Here is a 16,899-nt window from a genome sequence, read left to right on the forward strand (position 1 = left end):
TCTACTTTCTTCACTCCTCTTTGGATCTCTCAGCGTATTTTTTCTAATTCTTCTCAGAAATCTCATTTTGGCGGTTTGTAGTAGTCTTTATATTGTGGACGTATCGAGTCTTGTGTCTGAGTCATACGTAATTATAAGTCTTACACTGTTTTTATAAATTCTTGACTTCATCTCAATGTTAATATGTCGGTTTCGCCATATTATAGTGCTATTAAGGCATCCTGCCAGTCTATTTGCTTTTTGTGATTGACTGCTCACTTTTTTGTCCAGGTCTCTGTAGCATGATAGTGTACTTCTTAGGAATTTTATCTCCATTACCTGTTTAATACTGGTCGATACCATAAATTTCTATTTTTCATCTGATTGGTTTTTTACTGATTATTATTGTTTAAGTCAGAGGAAAACTTCTTCTTCTTCTTCTTTTTGTATAGACACGAAATTTCGTTCGTTGCAGTCCGGGACTGCACGCTGGGGTTTGTTTTGGTTGGATCGGGGAGAGCAGCATATGTGCCTCCTGATGAGAGACTAATAAGTTTCGAAACCGGTAGGGGTGCTTGCAGCACCCTCTAATTGGACTAGAATATGGTTCGGCTGTGTTTTCGTTTTGCAACGAAATTGAAAATGGTTATTCATTTTTGATTTACATTTACTCTGTGTGGAGTGTGAAGGGAACCATTCTCGTTGGAACTTTACCGCGCTGAGCAGATAGGGTGTGAATTGTAAATTGTAGAATTCCCTCATCTTACTTAGTCTCAGCATCCGTATGGCTTGCAAATGGTAGAAGACTCGGAGGTGTAACCAGAGAAGGTTCCCATTTTTTTCATTCTGGTGGTGTGTATAATAGCATTATGTTATTTTATATGCCATTAGATGAAAACTTAGTCTTTGTTCTAAATGAATACTTTATTAATGTGAGTAAAAATATTACATCTACTATTGTGTCACAACAAGATCCCATTTCCTATGTCCCTAATTCAAGAAAGGTTTCGAATTCATTCTTTATAGGACCGGTTGATAAATATGAACTGATCCAAACAATCAATAGTGTCAAAAGCAAATCTTCCTGTAGTACCGATAGACTATCCACACAATATCCATGGACAATGTGTTAAGAGTCCTCATCTCCCTAATTATTGATTCTTTTGAGAAAGGTATATTTCCAGAGTGGTGAAAAATCTAATGCCTGCAATTATAAACCTATTGCATTACTACCGGTACTCTCCAAAATTATTGAGAGACTCATAAAAGCCCGACTTATGTCCTTTCTCGTTGATAACAAGATTTTATCACAAAATCAGTTTTGCTTTTTAAACAATAAATGTACTATCGATGCCATGTTTTCTGTACTACATGAGGTTTATCTAGCATTAAACAATCATCTGCATACTGCCACTGTTTTTTTGTGATTATGCCAAAGCTTTTGATTGTGTAAATCACTTAAGAGGCTACAGTAGCGATCAACAGGTAGCCACAAACGCGTTCCAAGATTGCGGCTCTAATTTTAAATATTTTGTCGAGATATTTGGCACACATATTCGTAATATAATAAAGAATGGCGGTACAGAGCCCAATTTCAGAAGTATGTTAGTACGTGGAAATTACTCTGTAACTAAATAAAATATTGAAAAAAGGAGCCTGTACCGCCATTAAGAAGAAAAAATAATAAACTTTCTTCAAATAAACTTTTTTATCCCATGCCTAGATTTTGTGTAATCTTGGAACTACTAAAATTTTTTATTGCTAATAAGAAATCGAACATATTATAACTAAATAACTAATTAGGCAACATAGAGAAATTATCACTGTCATTTTGACAAACCTTCGTTAGATTTTCTCTAATCTGTTCTGTCATCTTTATCTATATCTGTTCAGTTCAGTAGTGTGTTAATTTAAGAATTCGTTATTGTTGTTTCAGAGGAAAGAAGTGTTTATTGATAGTTAATTTATTATTATATTTGTTGTTGTATAAGTTGTTGGCCTCTTTGAAAGAATAGATTGTTGTTAAGTGTGAGTTTTAGTTATATGTAGGTAGGTAAGTATATTTTACGTAAAAATATTTTGAATTCTAATGCGAGTATATAAAGTTTTAGGAGGATCTTTTATTCTTAAAATATTATCAATAGTTTAACAAAATGGAAAAAGTAAATCAAACAAAAAATAAAGTGAAACCTTCCAAGAAAAAGTCCATTAAAAACCGTGCCAAAATTATGCGAAAATCGAAATTTGTTTCGCTTCACAACAAAAAATGATTATTTATTATTGTTTTATTATTAGATATTTCATGCACATACCTTTCTAAATACCTATCTTAACATAAAATTTTCACCCATTTTGGGTTATTTTCATAAATATGTATTTATTAATAATAAAATCGTTTTCTATTACTTCCATTTAGCGCGACTATGATATTGTCAAAATATTAATCTTAGAAAATGTCAAAGATTACCAATGTTGCCAAAGTTTATGATACTATATCCCGAAGTTATATTTTGTTGCCACCTGTTGATTGCTACTGTTTACTCTTAATTTTGATAAAAAAACTAGATTTCTATGGAATTCGAGGTATTTCTTTAAACTGGTTTCAACCTTACTTGAATAATAGGAAAAAAGTGGTTAGAGTAAATGATACCGACTCTAGTCTCAAAAATGTTGTATGTGGGGTACCAGAAGATTCAGTATTGGGCCCTCTACTTTTCCTTATCTTTATTAATGGCATCATTAGATTAAAAATCGATGGAAAAGTTTTTCTTTTTGCTGACGATACCAGTATCACTTGGAGAAACTCAAATATCGCAACTTTTCATGCTACTATAACTTCTAGTCTACTCACAATAAAACCCTGGTCCGATTCTAATTTACTCTCTTTTAACGTAGATAAAACAGTAGCATTATCCTATAAAGGAGGAACTCTTCAACCCTTACCTCTTCATAACAGCCAGATCAGTATCATTGATTCTGTAAAGTTTCTTTTTATTTTTTTAGATAGCAACCTTAAATAGTACCTTCATATCGATGCCGATGTGTTAAACAAGAAACTATTCTCAGCTTGCTTTGCAATAAGGTCTGTTTCGAAGGAAATGAATTTAGCCTCTTCCAAAATAACATATTTTTCTTTGTTCGAGTCCCATCTTCGATATGGTGTTCCTTTTTGGAGTTCTGGTACAGCTGCCCAATCCAATGTTATTTTTAAATTACAAAAAAGAGCAATAATATATTATCTGTTTGGCCTCAGAAGAACGAGAGATTGCAGAAGCTACTTCAAAGATCACAGGATTCTAACACTACCTTCTGTATATATTTTAGAAACTGTTTGCTTAATTCGTAAACATCTACATGTCTCTCCAGCAAGACCTAGACATGACTATTCCATTTCTAGACTATTCCATTTCATTCAGAAATTCTACCTTTGATATTTATTTACCGATCCCCTCCAGTGAGTTAGTAAAGAAATATATATTATATTCAGCAAAAAAACTATACAACCAACTCCCTCTACAACTTAAATCTGCAACCTCTCTCCCCAAGTTCCGTAACATGGCAAAAGCCTATTTATCTGAAAGACCATATTATTCAATAGCAGAGTTTCTTAACCAATAACTAAGAAATTACAGTATTCTTATGTATAAGTAGAAGCTTAATATATAGTTCGTCCGCTATAACTTTTCCCATGCGGTACGATTCATTTTCAATCAAATTAAGTCAAAACATAAATTGAAATGAACGTCGATGTGTATATGTTACAGTCCAAGTTGATCCTCAGTTAGAGTTGACTCCAACTAGTTGGAGTCAACTCCAACTGAAACGATCAGTAAAAGTTGATTTTAAAAATTTAAATCAACTTTTACTAGTTGGAGTTGACTCTTCCTGGATCGATTCAGTGAATGTTGACTATACGAGAATCTCAAGTGCATTTTTGTTGAGTGTGCATTTCTTTGTTTTGACCGTTTCAACAACTTATTAGTATAGTCTGTAACGTCGCCCCCGTTAGGTAAATTATTCTGATTCGATTTTTTGCACAAACTTACTCAAAAAAATACATCCGTATAACAATCCTTATAACAAATACATAGGGTGTCACGCGATACTTCGTACCGCGGTCGAACAATTGTTAAACCAATTTCAGTAAAGTCAGTCAGTAAAGTGACTCTTTATCGAACGAGTCTGATATTACGAGCAGAGGAACAGATGCGTTCGATAAAGAGTATTGAGGTGGTGCGTGCAAAATTGTATCGTCAATCATAAAAAACATTAACACTTACTTACAACTTTGAGGAATTTTTTTTAATTTTAGACGAAATAAAAAATTCGAATGACAGTAATGACAGTAATGACAGATGACTTTTGCATGATGGCCGGTTTTGATGTTTAATCGATCGTTATCAATATTGTATACCTTCAGTGGTTCCCAAACTTTTATGTCTGGCGACCCACCTTCTGATGTTTTTTCATATTCGCGACCTATCTCTCACCCATGATGATACGCTATTCTGTACTCTGTACGTCACTCGGCTACTGTAAGAGCCACGCCGCGACCCACCTCAAATCTGCCCGCGACCCACTAGTGGGTCGCGACCCACCGATTGGGAAACGCTACCTAATTACTAGATCTGTAAAGTTTTGATTTATTTTGTATGAATATAATTGCGAAACACGACAGAATTTTACTTTTTGACATAAGTTTTATTAATAATAAGATAAATTTTGTACAATATTTTTAATTATTAAAGTAAATAAATTTTAATTCCACTCAAATAAATAATCGGTTGCTGCCATTGACCACTTACATTCAATCTCGGTTAATTTGATTAATAATCGCGGCAGGTAAAGTACAATAAGTAAGTTTCAATACAACAAAGTGTTACTTTACTGCCGAAAATGAGGACAAATGAGTAAAATAATGAATAATTTTAGTGACGTTTGGCGATAAACAATGATTTTAAACAAATTCGCAAAAATAAATTTTTTCACTTCGTACAAATTTTTTTTTAGATCCTTTGGGCTTTTTTTCTCTCTAAAATTGAATGTTGTCGAGTCATTAGCGACTTAAAATTTGAAAAAGGCCAAAATAACCATTTTTAAGGTTTAATAACTCGGTTAAAGATAATTATTGTGAAAGTCGAGCGAGGGGCCGTGGAGTAACGGCATAATCGCTGGCCTCATACGCCAGTGCACGTGGGTCGAGCCCTGCTAAAGACAAACCATTTTCATTTCCAATAATGACACGAGCCGTCTCACCGTGCCTCGGAGAGCACGTTAAGCCGTCGGTCACCCTGGGCTAGTGTACATCGACACTAGTTACTTGAAACAGGGTTAAAGATGTAATTGGCGCCGGAACTGTCCGAAAGGCAAAAATGCCTTAAGATATTATATATTATGAAAGTCAAAAACTAAAAAAAAAATCAAAGATTAAAGCTACCTCTATAAGATCCTGAAGAAATTTTTGTCATTATTTCATTAATAAGATATTATTTTTAATTATCAACAATGAGCGCTAACCGTGTATTGAGGCGGCCGTCAATGCGAGTGCGAGTGAGATTCGCCATTGGACGGCTGGAATGGTGCATCTCTCTAGCACTCACCATTGACGACCGCCTAATACGCACTTAGCGCTCATTGTTAATAATTAAAGATAAAGCTTAGTAATAACATAGTGACAAAAATTTCTGCTGGATCTTGTAGAGGGGGCTACAAACTTTGATTTGGTCACTTTCTGACTTTCATAATAATGGATTTTAACCGAGTTATTAAGCATTGGAAATGGCTATTTTCGCATTTTTCAAATTTTAAATCGCGTATAACTCGACAACAATCAATTTTAGAGAAAAATCACAAAATACCTTTTTTCAACGAGCGTGCAAAAATGTCTACTTTCGCGAACGCGTTTTAGTTTAGAAAGTTTTACTTTTCCGCACGAGTTTTACTTTTCCGCACACGCGTTAATTTAGATATGTTAATATGGCCTTAAAGTTATTATAATACATACAATAAACAAATATTTGGATATTATTTACTAATTTATTTCAAATATATCTTATTGTGTTCATGTTTTAATGAAATTAACGCGAGAATTCAATGCAATAAAATAATTTTGACATAATATTCAAAGTGAAATCAGTAGACAATAACAGTGGTTTTGAATCGTCGTCATGGAAACCAAGATCGTCGTCATGCTAACCAATTATGCTGAAAGTTTGGTTTTGACAACCTTGTCAAAGAATTAATTTGTGTATGTATTTTCATATTAATTAAATTAATTGATTAAGATTTGGTCATTTTTTAAAGACTCGTAGAAAAAATATTGTTCCTAACGCTTGCATAAAGTCTCTTTTCCGCACTCGACTGCTTGCCGAACTCCCGCTTCACGTCGTTCGGCAAACAGCAGTCGCGTGCGGAAAAGTATGACTTTCTGCACTTGTTAGGAAAATAACTATTTTTGCTCAGAATAACCCAAATGATCTAAAAAAAATTGTTCGAAGTGAAAAAATTATTTTTGTGAATTTGTCTAAAAAAAATGTTTAAACAATTTATCGATCAAGGTAATGCCTGGCACCCAGTAGATTTGTTATAAGGACCTCTTTTTAAGTAAGTTTGTGCAAAAAATTCGAATCGGAGTAATTTACTTAACGGGGGCGACGATACAGCCTAGACTAACATATTCAGTAACACTTAATTTCTAGAATCGGCTGTTTGTGTGAATCAGAATCAACTTTTACTAAATGGCATTGGGAAGAGTATACTTTTCCTAGTTGGAGTCTACTTTTCCTAGTAAATGTTGAATATAAATCTTCATTTTATATTTATAATCAACTTTTACTGAAACCAGCCGTTATATTTGACTCCAACTAGTTGGAGTCAACTCCAACTGGATAATCAACTTGAACTGTAACATATATACATCTTGTATACTGTATACTATATACTACACACATCGGCGTACGTTTCACTTTCTGTTTTGACTTAATTTGATTGAAAATGAATCGTACAGCATGGGAAAAGTTATAGCAGACGGACTCTATATTTGAGTGTCATATCCAGCAGCTTAACTTATTAACTTATTATATTTCTTAAGGTAGATTACGCAATTTGCAATTTTTTTTTAATTTTGCAATAGATTGTTACTGATTTTTATTTCACTTTATTATGTTTTATTTATATTGACGATTTATATAATTTTAGTAAATTGTGTTTGTTATTGTTCTTATTTATGTTTTTTGTAAGCTTTGTCTATAAAATTTTTAAATTTTTCATGACAATAATGCATATTTCTAATAATATAAAAACACCTTCTCTTTTATGTCTTATTACATTATATTGTATTAATAAAAAAAACTATCATAAGGAAAATTCCTGTAACTGGCTGTATACCATAAATCACAAAAAATAAAAACCTTATCTTGTAAAAGGTATATTTAGAGAGGACAGAAAAGGACAACACTTAGTTGAGTTGTCACCTAAACTCCGCCATGTAAGGTCCTACCTTCAAAATTTTCCAACCAATATGGTTGATGTCATGTGATACCAGGGGTTAATCTGGAAACATTTTTAATATATTTTAAAAATCTAACAATATAATGTAACCTCAACATTTTAAAACAACTCGAGAGTATTTACCCGTATATTTTGGTGGCTTAAAGCATGTAAACCCGTGATAACACTGATGATGAAATATTGATTCCGAAAACGTTTTGTTGTGATATAACACTTTTTAGGGATTTTAAATATACCTTTTACAAGATAAGAGTTTTTATTTTTTCAAAAAAAAAACATGACATGAATTTAAGTTTTTATTCTGATTAGACTAGTAAATAAAATAAACGGCGTACACATTGCGAAAATGTAAATATTCGCGAGTGTTTTTTTAAATTAGTGAAAAAAAGTAATTTTTTTTTAAATATAATTCTCATTGGTCTTGGGAATGTAATGTACCCATTCGTTAACACCAAAGTGCTCTCTTTTTGGCTTTAACAAATTTCTTGTGTCAAACTTGGTTTGTATGAATCAGGTTGTTTCAATCTGCAAAATATACAACGTGTCCTATAAGTTTTATAAATATTGCGTTTTTCATTTCAAAGATATTACTCGGGTCCTTACTTTAACTCAACCCTGTTTAATATGTATGTACGTATACGGGGAAATTCCTTTATCGTATATCATATTTACTTAAGTACATGTTCAACAATTGAATCCAAAAGACTTAGAGATCTTATCAATATAAATACGAAATGTATAAATATGCTTTTATTACGAAAAGTAAACATTTTTTGCAGTTGCAGAATTCATTTAAATTTAAAATGATATAAACAGTTTTATCTAAAGAGGCGATTTGGTAAGTTTTGGATAAACCTATTTTAGGTTAAAATTCAATATTAATATAAAATACAATAATAATGACCATTATTAAGCTATTTTTTGTATAAATATGTTTATATTTTTGTTAAGAGCGTAGGAGTCAAATTCCGGGCCAATGCTTTTTAAATGCATTCATTTTTTTAATATTGAGAAAACCAATAAATATTTTTGTAAAATTTACACGCAAAATGAAAGACTATTATTATTACCGAGGGCTGAAGGTTCCTTAGAATCAACAAAAAAGTTTCTTTATAGTGAGATATTTGATATTAAAAATCACACTACATGTTAATTTTTAGTTACTTTTTAGTTTCATCCCTGTAACTTATTAAAATAAACATTATAGAAATTTTCAGGGACTTTCGCCCTCGGTAAGGACGTAATCTTTAATTCTGCGTTTAACCTTTAACTACACGCGCTGGCGTATTTTTTACGCCAGATATAAAAATTCTACTGCAAATATATTTAAAAATTTAATTTTTGCTCTTATTTATTTCTCTAACCTATCACTGGAATGTGCTTTGCAATTTGGTTTTAGTTTCGTTATAATCGGCGTTCTGGGAAGATCGTAATTTACAGTTTATTATTTGTTATTTCTGGCGGTGGACAATTATATTATTTTAATATAAGTCGTAATATAAGTATATATTTCAATTGTTTTTTGGTCATTAGGGCACAAAATATATTTTTCTTTATAAACAATACTTTTTCTCCTGTAAAAAATCACTTCAAAAATTTTTCACTTCAAAAAGGTTTTTTTGAAATCATTTCAAAAATTTTTTTATTAGTAATTTTATTTATCATGGAATCCAGTTATTCCATGATTCCAGTTATAAATCCTAATTGGCTTACTGAGAAGGAACTTCAAGTATTCACTGATGCCGAATAAGATTTATTACAAACAACGAAGTGTATTTTCTTGTAGCGTATAAAGTACGCCACGCGTCTAGTTATGTTATAACTTGATGCGCGGGTAGTTAACTTATTAGTTTTCTTCAGGATCACAAAAAATAAATGCATTTAAAAAGCATTGGACCGAAATTTGCGCTTACGCTCCTAATCACTTCTACTTCATCCTAATGCTTACTAAGAGCAGCAAGATAGGAACAACAAAATAGCATACGTTTTTTCAATATTTTATAATATTATCACGGCAAAATTGTAACGTTATTTCTCTTTGCTTTGTTAAAATCTCTTTGCCAGTAACATTTCTGCATTAATGATAAAGTTTTTATTTTATAACCACAGTAGTTAGGACAGAGGGTATTTCTAAAGAAATATTTCTTGTGGTTTAAAATATTTATTTGATTGCAAGAAAATTTCTTGTTCACAAGAATAAATATGGATTAACTTAACATACATTTATACATACATTGTATATTTCTTATACTGCAAAATATTAATTTGTAGGTTTCAATTTAAGAAACAAAAACTTTAGGATAAAAAAATTAAATGTAACCATTAATGCATTTCTTAGTATTGAAGAAATTATCTGTTAGAAATTATTGAGTTGTGTTTAAAAAACTCGTTTCTTTATATTTGAACTGGTATGTTTAAGTTAATATGATATGTTAACTTTTAAGAAAGATGGCTCAAAGAAATCAGTGCTTCAGCAGAAAAGAAATTGTTCTCTCGGTGCTGATTTAATCTCCATTTCATATATTAGTGGCTATATAGTGGTTTAATAGACCATGAACCTGTGGCTTTTACTATGCTGGTATAGTAAGATAGTTATTAAAAACGGTATATCAAAGCAAGAGTTCGATTAAAGAAATCAAAATTCATGTTGTATCAAACTCGTGTAAAAATATATTTCGAAAAACCCTAAACCACATTAGTAACTGGCCAACTAAAAATAGACATAAATAAGATGTAACCTTTAATTTTTCTTGAGTTTATTCTTAATAAAAATTATTTTAAAATAATTTAGTGTAACTCATGTGTTATTTATTTTATTTTATTTATTATTATTATTTTTACAGAATAAAATATCTAACTTAATCTATTTGACTGTCATAACAAAAAAGAACCATGGACTTTACAGCTAAATACAAGATAAACTTTTCATATTGCATAGCTGCCTCAGGTATGTTAAAAATAATTCAACTAATACAACTGTTAAAAAAAAGAACAAACAGGTTCTAAAACTTTTTTTTTGTGGTTTGGCTACGTAAGCTATTAAAACTGACGGAGAGACACAAACTCTCAAGTGGGGATTCGGGCTAGCTTTATTACATTAAATATTGGCTTTGAAATATGAAAACACAGATCTTGGATAATGAAATATGATATAAACATGCAGAAAATGAGACCTTTTTAATACAAATACTCAATGCGACTAGATGAGACCACTGGAAATAAAACGATATGAAAAGTACGATAAGTAAAGAAGAAGAAGGTGGGCGCCAACTCGAGTCATTAGTACGAGTAATTTGCTCGAGGTTTTTGAAGTAACGAACGACAAGAAATAAACTAAATAAATGACACTTGATACAATGATTTGAAATACAAAAAAACTCAATATTTACCAATTTGTAACCCAATACTCTGGATGTTGGGATTTTTTAAAAGGAAGAACTGACGAAATAGGAAAAAAATGGGAGAGAAGTGCTGTAATATACTACTAAAAAACGGCTTAGCTCAGAGGAACCAATCAAAACTGACAGGGAGACACAAACTCTCAAGAGGGGATTCGGGCTAGCTTTATTACACTGAATATTGGCCCTTAAACATGGAAACAAAGAACATTCATTAATAGTACAGATAGACGTTTGACCGAGTCAGTTGCTTCAATGTTCTTTTAGGCAAAGCCTGAAAAATATTTTTTTTATTTCGTCGTTTGACTGTAAAGTTTGGGGAGTTTTGGGAAAATGTTTTGGTTAAACCTACGATAAACTAATCATACCGGGAAGAGACCTTTGACTTTAGCATATTTATATACATGGAATATTTAAAAATTTATACTAACTAAATTTTTATGGCTTTCTAAAAAAATTTCTTTTTTAGTAAATTTGATGTCAATGCTAGCAGGTGTAGGATATGCCTGGTCATCCCCTTGTATTCCAAAGCTTGCCGGCCAAGTTGGTCCCGAATTTAATCCGCTTCCAAAACCTGCGAACTTACAGGAAATATCTTGGATAACAGCTCTTCACTGTATGGGTGCAATTTTTGGACCATTGTTGACAGGCTGTATAGCATATAAAATAGGAAAAAAGAAAACGTTAATACTATTTGCCATTCCTCAAATGGTATCTCATATCATACTAATATTTGCTAACAAAGTTGTCCATTTTTATGTCGCAAGATTTTTGCTTGGTATGGGAACAGGTTGCGTATTTTCTCTAGTCCCAGTATATGTAGCAGAAATATCAGAAGCTTCACACAGAGGACGAACGAGTATGTTTCTTCCGTTAATGCTAACTTTAACGCAAGATTTAATGTTTGTGATAGGTCCATATGTTACTATAAGAACCCTAGCTTTATGGTCATTATTGCCATCTATCCTATTTTTCATAAGTTTTGGCATATTCATGCCAGAAAGTCCTTACGACTGTGTTAAACGAAACAAAATATCAAAAGCTCAACATTCGTTAATGTTTTCTAGGCAAACCAGTAATGTACAGGATGAGTTACAAAATATCATTAATTATATAGACGAGGATAAGAAAAAAAGTAGAATAAATGAATTATGTAAGTCAAGGGCTGTCGGAAAGAGTTTTCTAGTTGCATTTATGTTAATGTTTTTTCAACAGTTTAATGGCAGTAATGCTATATTTGCTTATCAACAAACTATTTTTTCAGCTTCTGAGTCGACCATTCCAGCTGATAAATCAGTAATGTTAGTGGGCGCTTTTCAAATACTAGTACAACTATTTGTTTCAAAACTAGTTGATAGTTGGGGAAGGAAAAACCTCTTGATTGTTTCATACGTTTGCCAACTTATTTCACTGGTCAGTCTTGGAATATATTTTTGTCTGCAAAGACATAATTTCAACATAGAATGTTTGTTTTGGCTGCCCATAACAAGTGTTATGTTGTTTATGTTAAGTTTCAAGATGGGTGCAGGTCCAGTATCTTGGATAATTGCCGGAGAAATTTTCCCAACAAACTTCAAGTTTGTTCTAAGTCCTTTGATTGCTTTTTGTATGACTTTTATGAGTTTTCTGGTAACTTTTGTGTTTCCAAAATTTTCGGTTTATATTGGTTATGAATACTCATTTTGGATATTTGGTGTTGTTGTTGCAACTGCTATTCCTTATATTTATCTAATGGTGCCAGAAACATCAGGTAAATCGCTGAAGGAAATTGAAAGCATTTTCCAAGATGAAGTAACTACTTCAATAGAAAATCAACCATACCAAAAAGTGAAGTCTTAGCTGTCAAAAGGTATATCTACACATAGCAAAATAGTAAATTCATTATTCATCGAAATCATATTTTTTTATCTTTAAAAGTTTTGTTTACTTTTATTCAGTAATAGTCCAGTCGGGTTAGACGAATAACAGGCCTAACCTTGCATTATGAACTGCCCCAAATTTTATTTTTCTTATCTTTAGGGGGGACAATAGTAGTGCAAAATTAAAATCTCGACTGAATTTCGTCGTTGCATTAGCCGCCACCTTGATTTTAAACGAGAATCATTTTTGCTCAATATTTCCGCCATTTTCAACTTTTCGACAAAAAGTATAGGAACTAAAATTGTTTAGAGTATGATTTTATATAATTTTTATTATCAGAATTTTTTCGTGCGGTTGATATTTTCCGAGTTATGGTTGAAAATAGTGACAGTTAGATCATAATTATTGAATTATCTCGTTTATTATTAGCGCTACCACAAAAATGTACCTATACAAAAATAGAGAAAATTTAATTCTACACCATTTTGATATCCTTACTTTTTTTGCTAAAATTAATATTTAATGTAGTACCTACGTATGCGGTAATGGCGTGAGCGTAAAGCCTGATTGATTTTATAGCAATTATTGTTTTTGTTCAATATCTACGCCATTTTCAAGTAATATTGTTCAAAGTATGATTTCCTAAAATTTCTTTTTAACAATTTTTTTCATGCGGTTGACATTTTCTGAGTTAAGTGGGAAAATAGTAAAAAGTGGCGGGGAGCGTAATTATTGAATTGAATCTTGATTCCAAGCTGCCCCAAATTTTATAATTCTATCCTTTAGGGAAGATAAATAGTAGTGTAAATTTAAAATCTCGACTGAATTCCGCGGTTGCATTAGCCGCCATATCGATTTTAAAGGAGAACCGTTGTTTCTCATTATCTCCGCCATTTTCAACTTCCGATAAAAAGATAGTAACTACAATTGTTGGAGATGCAATTTACTACAATTTTTTTTACACAATTTTTTTATGTGATCAATATTTTCCGAGTAAAGGGGGAAAATAGTGGAAGCGGAGGGGAAGCATAATTATTGAATTGTCTCATTTAATATTAACTTTACGACATAATTGTACGTAAACAAAAATTAAGAGAATTATATTTTATATAATTTTTGAAACTTCCAATGAACACCAACCAAACTAAGTACATAAAAGACATAAACAATCACTTATATTATGCATTAAATTCACTTAATTTTATTATATATTGCAGGTTTTATTGGTTGAATTTGTCTGTCGATATTTGAAGTTCCATGTCAGCTAACATATTTTTAGTATTCAACCATTTTTTTTTTAATTTTGTACCCTGTTGGGGGCAATTTCCCCATCCGCAGAAAAAAATCTCTCTGGTTCTGGTTCTCTCGAAAAATTGTAGTAAATCGTAATTGCAACAATTTCAGTCCTTACAGTTTTTGCCGAAAAGTTTAAAATGGCGGAGATATTGAACAAAAACAATTGCTATAAAATTAATCAGGTCTTACGCTCGCATCATTACCTCATACGTACTACCTAAATAATATTGATTTGATCAAAAAAATTAAAGAGATCAAAATTATACAAAATTTAAGTCTCTTCAGTTTTGTATAGGTACATATTTGGTTGTAAAACTAATAATAAACGAAATAATAAAAGTTGAAAATGGCGGCGATATTGAGCAAAAACGGTTCTCGTTTAAAATCAAGATTGAGTCCAAGATTGAGTCAAGATTGAATTTAAAATCAAGATTAAAATCCAAGGTTACTAATGCAACCGTGGAATTCAGTCGAGATTTTAAATTTACACTACCATTGACTCCCCCTAAAGATTAGAAAAATAAAATTTGGAGCAGCTCGTAATGCAAGGTCAAATGCTATGCCGAATGGGCTATAAATGATACTTAGTAATCAGTCAATGATTGCAGTTTAAGAGCCAGTTTAAGAATTATCTAATCTACCAGGTTGATGTAGGAAGAAAATTAGAAAACCGTCTTGTTTAGCATCTTTTCTTCTATAATTCTGCTGGTAGATAGTATGACGTTTTCTCTTACAGCCTTATGAGATCATAAGATTACTCAGGAAAGAAATTACCAAATTGTGGCACTTGGTATATCAATGAAGTAGCCTTAAATAATAATTATAAATATATTATATATATTTTTGTAGCATACAATAGGTATTATAGTTTTATATTTTATATTTAATTTATTAAATGTTATTTAAAACCATGTAAGACTCTTCTATATACCTCACTGCACTATTCTATGAAACCATTTTTCCTACGAACATCTATTCCGTCAGGGAAGAAAATTGAAATCAGACTTGGGGTGAGACAGGGATGTGTATGGTCGCCAATTCTTTTTAATGTCTACTCAGAAGAGTTGCTAAGAAAGCCCCTGAGAATGAACTAGCTGTAATAAAAGTAAATGGAGTTAACAGTAACAACATTAGATACGCGGATGACACTGTAATGTTAGCCGACAATATTAAAGATCTTCAGGGGCTGGTGACCAGAATAGCGGATTATGGATAAGAGTACGGTCTAACAATGCAGGTCAAGAAGACAAATTTTATGAAAATATCGAAAACTCAAATAAATAACGAGAATCTTTTCATACACGGAACCATTGTCGAACGAGTAGACCAATATGCATATCTTGGAACAATGATCAACTCCACAAATGATTACTTCCAGAAAATTAAAATCAGAAAAGAAGAGGCTAGAGCAAATTTTAACAAAGTGGGAAGAATGATCCGCACGAGAGATTGGCTAAGAGTTAGGTTGGCTAGGTCCTAAGTTTCCCGACTTTGTTTTATTGCACCTTGAATGCGGCTTCATTAAAAAACTGGAATTATTCGAGCTATGAGTTTATAGAAGAGATCTGAAAATATCATGGACAGAACACATTACACACAAAGAAGTTCTGAAAAAGACGAATAAAGAAATGGAAATCTTAAACACAATCAAACAAGAACATAATATTACACTTGGACCTAATATTACACTTCGAGAGAGATAAAACTTGCTCCCTAAAGCCGGCTTTCCATTTGTGCAACTGCGCATGCAACTACGCATCTGCCTTGCTTACCTTATACGCTTGTACAGATGCATGCTACCTGCTTGCAACTTGCGTGTTGCGTGTACCGAATTTTCATTTATGCGTCTAACTTTTTAGTGTACCTAGATATGGCGAGTGACGAACAAGCTGTTACAATTGCAGCGGCAGTACTAATTATTGTTAATAATGATAATATTCAGCGAAAAAAAAAACGAAAGAAGCATTCATACTGGATAAACCCGTTTCTCCAAAGAAGGAAAGAAACTTTGAGTATCATGGATGAAGTAAGGCTGGCGCAAAGTTCTCTTTTTAAAAATTTCACTCGGATGTCACCTACTGATTTTGAATAACTTTTGACGATGTTGGCCCAATAATATGTAAAATAAACACCTATTTTCGTGAAGCAATTCCAGAGGCGACAAGGCTCGCAATATTTTTGAGGTATGCAGCGAGTGGAGATAGCTTCGCAAGTTTAATGTACACTTTTAAAGTTTCAACCCCAAGTATCTCTCGCATAATAAAAGATGTAGCTCTAGCTGTTGTGAAAGTTCTACAGGAATATGTACAGGTAAGACAATTATGTAATTGTAATTATTGTAAGATATTTTTATTTCATATGTAATTTCCATTCTTAAAACATAAAACTACATTAAGCTTGCTATTCTGCTTAAAAGTTCAAAAAATCTTTTATATGACAACTTGACGCACTAGCATCCACTGTATTTTGCCCATCGAGGGAGCTATTTTCGAATTGTTCAGTACGCGGTGACAAAACAGAACTAATGGTAGAGCTGCTGCTTGGTCCAGGAGTTACCACTGCAGGTGAAAGTGTTTGATACCGCTTGCAGTGTCAGTAACGTGTACAACTTCTGTGGGGACATCATAACCACTCGTATGGGTAGGCATATATAAATTGGAATTGATACTAGGATAAGCCTTGGCTGTAAGAACCTGATTAGAAGAAATGTGAATAGATGGTTGTTCCTGAAGTTCTTCTATTTCTAGTTCAAATAAAAGAGAGTTTATTCGCATTTGTGCAATTGCCTGTGTGCGAGGGTTTTTCAAGTTCCGGATTCTAGTTTCAACGTATGCGGCAAAAGAGGAAATTTGGTCTT

General features: G+C 32.2%; 1 protein-coding gene across 1 annotated transcript; it reads left to right on the top strand.

The window, feature by feature from the left end:
* The first annotated feature begins 8,223 nt into the window (after positions 1-8,223).
* On the top strand, positions 8,224-14,953 carry LOC114329773 (facilitated trehalose transporter Tret1-2 homolog). The gene is made up of 3 exons (XM_028278983.2): positions 8,224-8,326; positions 10,332-10,435; positions 11,356-14,953. The coding sequence occupies exons 2-3, from the start codon at positions 10,381-10,383 to the stop codon at positions 12,723-12,725; spliced, it is 1,425 nt and encodes a 474-aa protein (XP_028134784.2). The 5' UTR covers positions 8,224-8,326; positions 10,332-10,380; the 3' UTR covers positions 12,726-14,953.
* The last annotated feature ends 1,946 nt before the right edge of the window (positions 14,954-16,899 follow it).

The sequence above is a fragment of the Diabrotica virgifera genome, chromosome 5 (genome assembly GCF_917563875.1).
Source record: "Diabrotica virgifera virgifera chromosome 5, PGI_DIABVI_V3a".
Lineage (NCBI taxonomy): Eukaryota > Metazoa > Arthropoda > Insecta > Coleoptera > Chrysomelidae > Diabrotica > Diabrotica virgifera.

What these genes read in the sequence shown, in the direction of transcription:
- LOC114329773 (XM_028278983.2), top strand. Translation starts at nt 10,381, where the DNA reads ATGGACTTTACAGCTAAATACAAGATAAACTTTTCATATTGCATAGCT. An exon ending in ATATTGCATAGCTGCCTCAG is followed by an intron (nt 10,436 to 11,355) that starts GTATGTTAAAAA and finishes TTTCTTTTTTAG; the next exon opens with TAAATTTGATGTCAATGCTA.